Source organism: Monoraphidium neglectum (genome assembly GCF_000611645.1).
Source record: "Monoraphidium neglectum strain SAG 48.87 unplaced genomic scaffold scaffold02072, whole genome shotgun sequence".
Lineage (NCBI taxonomy): Eukaryota > Viridiplantae > Chlorophyta > Chlorophyceae > Sphaeropleales > Selenastraceae > Monoraphidium > Monoraphidium neglectum.
The window spans coordinates 1-10,597 of NW_014011556.1; the positions used below are offsets into that span (position 1 = coordinate 1).

Below are 10,597 nucleotides of genomic sequence, written 5' to 3' on the forward strand. Positions count from 1 at the left end.
CCCGCCGGGGCCGCTGCGGCGGGCAGCGGGGGGTCACGAGCAGCATCGGCGGCTCAGTCGCAGGGCTCGGTCGCGCCGCTGTGTAACAGGCTCGCGGCCGTTCCTTCCAACACGTTCAAGGGGTGCATGGATCAGAGGGAATAGCCAGCATCCTCCCCTGCAGCCACTCTCGGCTCACTCGGCCCCGGGCGCCAAATCACATGACTCTGCCGGCCAGGTGCGCGGCAGCGGGCGTCCCCCACAGCTGCGCGGTTCACTGATGCAGCACCCCGCCTGCACTGGATTCAGCGCCGCGCAAGCCGGCGTGCGGCATGCCCACGACCACTCTATGGAGCCCTTGATCCCTCGAATAATCATCAGTGGCTGCTCTAGATGACTGAACTTGCTGACGGGGGGCAACACAAGGTGGAAGCCGGTGTGCGCACAAATCCACTTTACCAAGCATTGGCAGTTTGAACAGGACCCGCATCAGCATCAGCATCAGCTCCAGCAGCAGCAGCGGCGGCCAAAAGAAGAGGGGTGAAAGCGTCAGCCCTCCAAACCCAGGAACCTGAAGGCACGCGCCGCGCCCGGCTCGCCGCTAACAAGCGCCCCCGCGGCCGCCGCCGCGCGCCGCAGCGCCGCCCCTGCCGCGCCGCACGCGCCGCACGTACACACCCCGACCTCGAGCCCGACGCATTGCCCCGCCTGCGCCGCCCGGCGCCGCCGCGCGCCCACGAGCCGCTTGACGTCGCCGGCCGCCCAGTCCGCCGCCGCCGCCACGCGGCGCAGCGCCTCTGGCCCCACCCTTGCTTCGTTGGTGCGCAGCAGCGCCAGCCCCACGCAGCAGCACCCCTCTGACGCCCGCCGCGCCGGCTGTCCGCCTGCAACCGCTGCAATCGCTGACTGCAGCTGGCCCGCTGATGTCGTCGGATTCTCGTCATTGGCGGCGACGTTCGCGCCAAACGGCGCCGCTGAAAAGTGCTCTGCAATGAGCCGCAGCACCGCGGGCCGCGACCCTGGCGGGAACAGCAAGAAGAGAACCCCTCCTCCGCAGCTGTCGCCGCGCCCCCGCGCACCGCCAGCTACCGCCACGCAGCTGCCGGCGGCGCCTCCACCCCCGCTGCCCCTGGCGCTTTCCCCGCCGCCGCCGCTGCCGCACGCTGCAGCGCCACCGCTGGGGCCCTGCGGCTGCCCCCTTGTGATGACGACGCTCAGGCTGTCGGGCCCGGAGGGCGCTGCGGCAGCTCCCCTCAGCAGTTCCCGCACCTCCCCAGGCAGCTGCCGCCGGCAACAGTCGCAACCGCAGCTGCCGCCGTAACCTCCCCCAGCGTCGGCCAAGCCGGCCTCGCATCTGCCGTCGCCAGCCCCGCGCGTCCCCTCGCTGCCGCTCATGGAATGGCCGTCACCGCCCGCACCGCCGCCGCTGTGCCCGGCATCACAGCGAGGACACCTGCTGCAGCTGCCACTGCCGCTGCCGCTGCCGCCAGGCGTGCTGCCAAAGAAGAAAGCCCGCAGCTGCGCCTCCCCATCCCCGCGGCTGCATCCCGTGTCGCCGCTGCCGCCCTCTACGAACCAGTTGGTGTTGCCTGCACTGGCGTCGCAACCCAATTCAGGGATCGCTGGAGTGAAGTCGACAGCATCGCTGAAAAAATTTGTGAGCGGCGACAGCTGGCAGGTCTGCATTTGGGCCGCAAGCCCTGAGTAAGGGAATGCAAAGCAGCTGACGGCGATCCCGCGGCTCGACTCCACCGCCGGCCGTGTGCGGCAGAGCAGGGACAGCCGGCAGTCGACGCAGCCGCGGGCGCGGAATTGGTGGCAGGCGGCGGCCAGCCTGCAGCCGCTGCTGTCTCGAAGGTAGACGCTGTGTGGGGTGGTGCGCGCACGACGTTGTTAATTGTTCGGCGCGAGTGACAGTATCTTGTTGTTGAGTAGCCTCTGCTGCCTTGACTGATGGCCCCAACCGGATCTTCGGCGGTTTCAGAAGAAAGAACTGCCAACACAGCGTACGGCAACCCCCACGTCGGCCTTGGCATTGCCCATACTATGGACTGCTATTGTTGTGCTTGGGCGATTTCATTAATGCGCGACGGACTTGCCACTTGTGCGTCACGCAGACAGCCCTATATGCAAGGGGCCTGCGGCCGCGCACCTGCTTTCAGTGGGCCCCAGGAAGATGCGGCAGTCGTGGCAGTCGTCGATTGTGACCATGGCGCACGCATCCATCACATACAGCGAGCAGCCCTGAGAGCGCGTATGTGGTGATGCATGTGGACATGTGGCTTATGTGGGGGGCAGGAGGGGGGAGCCTCGACTGCATGCAATGTGAGCGCTTGCGCGAGCGCATATCGCCCTGTGTATAACACCGGCTTTGCATGATCCCTGCAACCTCGGGCCTTCCTCAGCCGCAGTCACCTGGCAGCCGATGATCGTGAACTGCTGGACGTTCACGCTCCTGCAGCAAATGCAGCATGTGTCAGTACGATACGTGTGGGCGTGTCCGGAGGAGGGAGGGTGCACCAACACACGCGCCAAGCGCGACAGCACAGCCACCTGTACATCTGCAGCGGTGGTTTCTTGCACCCAGCAACCCCCTGGCAGCCCCAGCAAACTGCTCCTAGGATGACAGCACTATGCAGGTTTCCGGTTTCCCGGGCGCACCCGGGCAGCTTGACGCACGTCTCTCCGCGAAGGCCCACGAATTCGTAGTCTCGGGGGTCCAGCCGCGCCTTGGCCGCGCTGACGGGCAGCTGAGCTGGCAGCTGCACCAGCACGTCCGCCGCTTCTAGGGCCGCTTGCTGCGTTGCAGACGCTTCCTCTTGCTCCTGGTGAGCGAGATGCAAGTGGTTGGTAGTTCGCCTGCCAGATTAGGTGTTGCGGTGTTGGCAAGGCGCAACGAAGCGGCGAGCGGCACACGGTGCGCGGCCAAGTGTCCAGCCACAACGCCCATTCTGGTGCACCTTGGTGACCGAATAGGAGCTTGCTGGGTTCTTGATGCATCTCAACACGGAAAGCAGGCACCCCATCGCGCTGAGACCCGGTCAAAAAATGTTTTACGGGTGCAGGTCGATTCCGGCGCTCTCAAGGCAACGTTGCTATAAGGCGGACTGAAAGCAATGAATACAATTGTATATCGTGACACGCCGCAGCTCAGCAAGGCAGCTGCCATTATGCATTTGACCCGCTGCACGTACTTCTATGCACACACACAGAGTGCCGCGCCCGCCACGCCACTGCACGCGACGGCGCGCGCTGCTTTGATTTCCCGTTGGAGACGGAGCAGGGCGACGGTGGCGGCCGCGGCGCACGTTCGCGAGGAGTGCGCCTTGCGTGGCACGTGGCACTTGGAGTCGCGTGCGACATGCTCGCGGGACGTTACTTGTGCGAGCAAGTAAAGGGTCGCGGTGTTGCAGAGGCGATGGAGTGGAAGGTCTGCAGTGCAGGTGTTGTGCACGGACCTACCAGCAGAGGTGACAAACAAACCTTGGGAGCCGCATGAGCTGCCGCTAGCAGGGCTTTCACCATGAGCTCCCAAGCACATGAGTGAGGGCTGGCACCTGGCAGCCCCCAAGCCGACTATTCCAGGCAAGCGCCCACCGTCATACCGGCTCAGAGGTGCACTCATGTCATGAGCAGATTTGCACGAGGGCGAGCACGGAGCCATGCATGGCATCAGGGTGGTCAGCGGGTTGACCTTTTTTGCGGTCAACGCACATCCGCCCCGACGTCATGAGAGGTACAAGGCACAAAATTTGTGGCGATGTAGGGCGGTTGTAGAGAACTCCTTTCCATGAGCTGAGGGACGGGCGGCGGTAGGCGGCCCTCACCCTCATGCTGCCAGGTGATGCAAGCTGATGCGAAGCACGGCGCGTTGTGAAGGGTTGACCGCACTTTCAACATACTGCCGCCCTCAGCATATTCCCCTTGCCAATCGCTTAAAGTTCGAGTTTCCCTGGCTTGTTCAGTTATCGCAACACAGACCTCTCTAGACCTTGGCGAAGGACATTTCACACAAGCAAGTCCAGTCACCTGGCAAACTCATCTCGCAGGCCCTGATTGTAGTCGCTAAATATATAATAAATACGACAGATACTACGTCTGCACCTCGAGTCACTTGCGCAGGCTCTGAAAGCCAACCCAGTCAAGTGATGGCAGTGATCACGAACGGCCGCGCGGCCATCTGGCTCGCGGCGGTGTACGCGGCCATCATCATGTCTCTATCAGGTGAGAATGCGTCCTGATACGGTGTATGCCGCACAGCCCAGCTCCAGCTTTCGAAGGGCGCCCTTCTTGAGTCGCCATGCTGTCGTGGTCATCCGCAGCGCGCTCAGCACGGGGCAGGCTCAAGCCTGTGCGTTCATTTGCAGTGAAAACACTGAACATCACGCAAGCACCTCACAACCTCCCACGGAGCCCACCAACGTCCACACCTGGCATACTGCTTGCACCCACCAACCGTCGTCATCACCGACTGTCATCATCCTGCAGCGCAACCCGCCCACTGGCCGCGCACGCCCGACCCCCGCTCACCCGCCCCGCCCCCGCTCGCAACATACCCACAGGCCCAGCAGACGCGGCACGCCTGCTGCGGCAGGACGTGCAGACGGTCGCCTCGAAGGGCGTCAACCCCCTGAGCAGCAAGACGAGCCTGTTTGCCCTGGCCGGAGAGGTGCGCGGGCGCGGGCGTACTGTGTCGCCGGCGCAGGTTTGCTGCTCGTTGCCGCCGCATCTAAGATGATAGAGATCCCCAGCACCGCCTGCAAGCATGTTTCAAGGTCCACGACTGTCTGCCTTGTGCACGGTCCCCTCCACATCCTTTTCCCTGCCCCACCTCTCTTACCCTCCTCCGTTCTCTGCCTTTCACACGCACACACATGCACACGCGTACAGACACGCATTCTCTACCCCCTCTCTCACACTCGCACAAACACCCACAGGCCGAGTCGCGCTCCAACGCCAAGTCCAGCGGCCTCTACTACAACGGCGCCTCCACAGTCCTATACGCCGGAGAACTCTACCCCTCAGCCCGCGACTCCGCCAGCACGCGCAACGGCGAGCAGAGCGGCGGGCGCGGCAGGGCGACTGGCGGGCCGGGGGGCGTGCCCATCAGCACCTTTGGGACCTACGTGAACGCCGTCACGGACACGGGGCGCGCGAGGTGGGTGCGACGGTCGGCGCGTGGTTGGCAAGGGGGTGGGCGAGGTTAGGAGGAGGGGCGGTCTTTGGAGCCGCGCCGGCGTCTGGCTGACGAGCCGATGTGGGCGGCCCTGGTTGGGGCACGCGTGCCGCAGGGCTAATGCGCACCAGCAGCTGCATGGACCAACCGACCCCGCTCAGCATCTTGCTGGCCGAAGCTCGTCTTCCCGGCTGCACGCCGCACCTACCTCTCCAAACTCACCGCGCCGCACCTTGCGCGACCGCTCCCTTGCTCGCGCGCACCCTACCCCCGGTTTTCTAGAGCCGTCTCCGCCTCCGAGGCCATGCCGATCTACACCACCGAGGGCGGCCGCGCGGGCAGCTCCCACGGCGCCACCACGGCCACTTTTGACGTGTCGGAGCTGAGGAGGGGCACCGGCGTTAAGAACAACGTGTTCCTGGACAGGTGGGGCTGGGGCTGTGGCGGCACGTGGGTGGGGCCTCACAGCAGCATGGGGGGTGGGGCTTGCAGCAGCAGAGGGATCACGCCATGCTTGGTTTGTGTGGAGGGGGGGGGACGCGATAAGCAACCCGTTGCATATGCCGGGCCTGTGGGCGTCGCGCGTCTGCTGGTTGCTTGCTGACCAGGTTACTGACAGCCGTCTCGCCACCTCGCACCCCCGACAACCTCCGCAATCTGCGCCGCAGCGCCGCCGTCAACAGCCTGGCGCCGCTGTCGACGTCCATCAGCGCGGCCGGCGGCGGCCCCATGGCCGTCGCCGCGGCGGGCCAGGCGGTCTCTATGGTGGGCGTTTATGCGCGTGCACCAGGCCTGTGCCTGCACCCGCTCGTTTGCACGCCGCCACATCCCCTGCCTGCGTAGGCACGCGCCACATGCTATGTCGCCCCACGACGCTAAACCCTACAAGACCAGTGCTTGGCCCGCCGTTGCGCCCCGTTCGTGCTTGATGCTCACGATGTGTGTCACGCAGGCGAGACGGCTTGATCCCTCACCTGTACCCTCTACCCCCCCCCCCCAACACGCACGCACCAACCCTCAGGCCAACGCCGACCTGCCTGGCAACGACGGCGGCATCGTAGACACCGACACTCAGGAGCTGATTGCGCGCGGCAGGTGATGTGCCCCCAACCAACAGCACATTACAGAGGATGTCTCCAGGTCCAATAATGCCTGATTGAGGTCTGTCGCTACCGCGCACAGGGTCTGCTGCATACACAAGGGGTCAGCCACTGAGATTGCTCAGCATTTGATCTGCAACTCACTGGGGATAGGGCCTCCTATTGAGGGTACATTTGGATTTGATCATGCACAGAAGTCTCCCAGGAGCTCGGCTCAACCCATCTCCCATTCATGGGTGTGAATGCGACGCCCTGGTGCACAGCCTGTTGATAACGCGTGCTGAAGCGCGCAGCTGGAACCCGCTGCGCTTGCTCCTCGCCCCTTACAAGCACAACCCCAAACGCCGCCGTTGCAAAACCACGGCGGCGCACTTTGCCATGCGCAAAGCCCTGCCAGCCTGCATGTTCTTTTGCAGGCGTAATGCCTTTTATGATCGCATATTGCGGATCGGTTCTCCCCATTCGTTGCGAAAACGAGGCACGCGGGGCCTGAAAATAGGCCCGTCTGCACTCCTGCCGTCGCCTTGCATGCTGTCGTGTGGCGGCGACGCCTCCCCAGCATGCGTTTATGAGCTCGTCCCACTACGCACAGGCGCCACGCGAATGAACCCAAAAAGTCCCGAGGCGATGCCGTACGCGGCCGCCTTGTGTTACAGCCTCCTGCTTGGAGCCCCTTGCCTGTATGCTCGCCTGCACGGCAACGCCTGCTGCGTCATGCTCCCGTGCTTTTGGCTGCCCCGCTTTTGTTGATGTCCCTGGTCCTTGCGGTCCCAGTGCACTGGACTGGGTGTGAGCGATATCCGCTGGCGGACGACGCGCTGCCGTCTAAAACATTGAGGCGCGCCGACATGTTGCAGCCTCGCTTGATGGCTCGTAATGTGCCCACCTGATGTAACTACAGTACTGGTCATGCGCACGGGATGACATGAGTGAGTGCCCCACTTATAGTAAGCAGCGCATGGCTGCAGTCAACTGCTGTTACGCGCCCCGCGTGCAAATACGCCAGGTGAGGCTGGCAGCAGCGCTGGCATCCTGCCGTGCTAGATTTGACCTTTGAACAAGGCACGCACCATTCAAGGCCAGTGCTGTGCAAATGCCCGGATCATGGAATTTCGGCTGGACATCAGGCATTGCACAGAATGGCCGCAGTTTGTTGTTAACCCTGTCCAAGGTGCTGGCAGTTTTTGCCTGTTCACTTGAGTTCTGGGTGCCCTCTGGGTGCACTTGAGTTCTGGGTGCCCTGAGGGCACCCAGGACTCAAGTGTACAGGTTTGTTGATAGGCTATCAACAACCTGCAGCTGGGGGGGGGGGGAGGGTGGCAAGCCAGCGCGTTCGCATTAAACCTCGTGCTTGCACCGCGCATCTGACGCCCCTGCAACTTGCTATCCGCTCGAAGCAGCGCTGGCATCTTCGTCAGGACGTGGCCGACTTTGATATCTTTCTTGTTCAATTGGTCGTTTGGTTGCAGATGGAACACATACAGTAGTACCGTCAACTGTCTATCATATAGCTCTGACAGCGATGAGAAAGCTTGAAATAGGGTCCGTGTTATGCGTACCAGGTATTTCCCAAAGGCCACCTCGCTGCAGTCGTTTCATCCGCTGTGGGGCGCAAGGCGCTGGGCGGAAGCTTTGACCAACACCTTGACCGCGACGCCCTGGAAGTCCACTGGCAGTGCCATGGTAGCAGTGTGAAAGCGGCAATGATGCCCGATTAAGCATAGCTGCCCCAGTGAGGCGGCGGCATCGTACTTCTTTGATGCTTGTGCTTCAGTGCAACTCACACACAGCGCCACAAAACCGACGACGCTGGCCTGTCATTGCAAGCTTTTCACCCCCGAGTTTTATCTGTCGAGGCACAGTGGGGGGAGCTGGTGCTGTTATAGACACGCTGTAGAGCGATGGCTCTCCGGCAGGGCGCGTCCAGCTTGCTGCGGCAGCTGGCCGCAGCGCCCCTGGAGAGCAGCCTAAGCACTCAGGCTGTAGAACTACTCGGGTGCGGTGCCGGGCCAGTGGGAGTGGAGGATGTGGGACATCAGCAGCAGCAGCAGGATGTGCTGATCTGATGCACGCGTCCTCCCTTGCACAGGAGCGGGGCTCTCAGCGGTGTTCGTCATGCTTCTTCGCAAGCTGGTGAGCCTGTGATGACCGCATTTGGGTCCCGCTGCCACGGGGTTGCCAGGATGAGGGCTCCTGGACACCGATCTGGGGCTCTGTAACATGCCCTGACGTTGCTGCACCGGCGCGTTGCACCCTTGGCGCCCGCCTGCCGCCCTCCGCAGTCAAGCAGCGCATCCGCGCCATCAAAAACATCGGCAAGATCACCAAGGCCATGAAGATGGTTGCCGCGTCGAAGATGCGCAACGCGCAAGTGGCAGTGGAGAACAGCCGCGGGATCGTCGCGCCCTTTGTGCGGCTGTTCGGCGACTACCCAGGTGCGGCACGACGACGCAGACGCACGTTGCACGCCAGGGGCGGTGCAGCGGTGCAGCGTGATGCGCGCTTCGTGCGCTGCGCATGATCGATGGCTCAGCGGCGCGCGTGGCTTAGTTTGATGGTGTGCACATTTCTCAAGTCGAGTGTATCCACATAGTGCGGCCCAAGAGTTGACACGCTGGCTGTCGCACCATGGCGGGCGCCCTGCTGTTTTTGCAGCCGGGGCGCCAAGAACGAGTCGATGCGCCGAGCCAGCACAGCAGCCGCGCAGGGATGTGTCCTGCAGCGAGACTGCGCACAGCTGTGGCTGTATCCAGAGGCGCAGCGGCTTCTGCCCTTGGTCAGGGCCGCTGTGCCCTCCCCTCGCCTCCTCCAACCCTCCCCCGCCTGGCACCCCGCCGCGCACGCGCACGCGCCCGTTTCGCGCGCGCCGTGCAGCGATCGCGCCCCCCAAGCAGGTGGCCGTCTCGGTCACCAGCGACAAGGGGCTGTGCGGCGGCCTCAACTCCACAATCACCAAGTACACCAAGGTGCTGCTGCAGATGACTCCGCCGGGTGAGGCTGGCCTCGGATCCGTTGAACAAAAGACGACTGAGCGGAACGCGGGACCTGGAAAGCCGGGCGCGCACGCGGCAGCGTGTTGAGGCGGCGGTCGCTCAGCTCTGGGGAGGGCGGCGCAGTGGAGCCGGCGTGGGTGCGACACGCGGGTCGAGGCAGCGCAGCTGGCGGCCGCTTGAGAGTGGCGTGGCGGTCGGCGGCGTGGGGCCAAGGCCCGACACACAGCAGTCCCCTTGGAAACAGAGAGGGGCCGCCGCGGCCGGCAGCGCGACGCTCGGAGGGGCCCCAGCGCCCCAATCCGAGCACGGCCCCGCGGCTGCCTCCGAGGCGCTCCAGCCCCGCCCGCCCGCCGATTAGCGCGCATCGGCAGACGCACCGCACCCCCCCCCTGGCTGCCCCAGAGTCCAAGTCGACCCTCGTCAGCATCGGCGACAAGGGGCGCAGCCAGCTCATCCGCGCGGCGCCAGACGTGCTCACCAGCGTGTTCCAGGACACGTATAAGGTGTGTGTGTGAATGTGTGTGAATGTGTGTGTGAGTGTGTGTGTGTGCGTGCGTGTGTGTGTGCATGTGTGTGTGTGTGTGTGTGCGTGCGTGTGTTGTGTGCGCGCGCGTTTCGTGCGTGCATGTGATTGTGTGTGGGGCCAAGCAGGCACGTGGGGTTGATGCCCAGCAGTGCGCTTGGCTGGGGCTTGAAAACATGTGAGCGCTTTTTTCCATGGCATGGACACCAGATGCTTGGGTGTATGGGCAGCCACACAGCTTTTGGCCAAGAAGGCGGCCGCTGCGACCGCAGTGGGGGTGACAGCGCTGATTGCCCGTGTGTATGAGGAGGGGAGACAACGGGTCAGTGGACTGGCAGGGGGCAGATGGGGCTTTCAGGGCCGTGTTGGGGCTGGAGACGCGGTCGCAGCTGCTGTTATTGAGGGGAGTGCCCCTGAGGGGAGGGGGCCGCAGCGGCTTTGGTGCCGGCCGACCGGGCCGCTGCGTCGGGGTTGTGCTCCCGGGGCTGGCCCCAAGGGCCATCGCAGGAGAGGGTGGGTGGGTGGATGGGTGTTGCACAAACACACGCAGGAGCCCTGACGGGACAGCCGGCCGCGCCCTGCCTGCCTAGAACCCCCTCTGCACGCCCCGCCCCGCTCCACGCCGCCCATGCCCCACCCCAACCCCACCCTCCACCCCCTCTCCCCCAGGTGCGCACCACGTTTGCCCAGGCAAGCCTGATTGCTGAAGAGGTGCTGGCGCAGGAGCCTGACGCCATCAAGGTGCTCTTCAACAAGTTCCACTCCGCCATCAGCTTCAAGCCCACGGTGGGCCGGCGGGGCCGGCGGGCGATGGGCGCACCGCACC

General features: G+C 64.1%; 1 protein-coding gene across 1 annotated transcript; it reads left to right on the forward strand.

Moving 5' to 3' along the window:
- Positions 1 to 4,127: 4,127 nt before the first annotated feature.
- On the forward strand, positions 4,128 to 9,763 carry MNEG_9813 (F-type H+-transporting ATPase subunit gamma; the record flags this gene model as incomplete). Its single annotated transcript, XM_014041715.1, has 10 exons — positions 4,128 to 4,203; positions 4,542 to 4,648; positions 4,917 to 5,137; positions 5,438 to 5,581; positions 5,824 to 5,920; positions 6,177 to 6,250; positions 8,345 to 8,388; positions 8,538 to 8,690; positions 9,130 to 9,246; positions 9,651 to 9,763. 10 exons carry the CDS (start codon positions 4,128 to 4,130, stop codon positions 9,761 to 9,763), a joined length of 1,146 nt encoding a protein of 381 aa, XP_013897169.1.
- Positions 9,764 to 10,597: the final 834 nt, after the last annotated feature.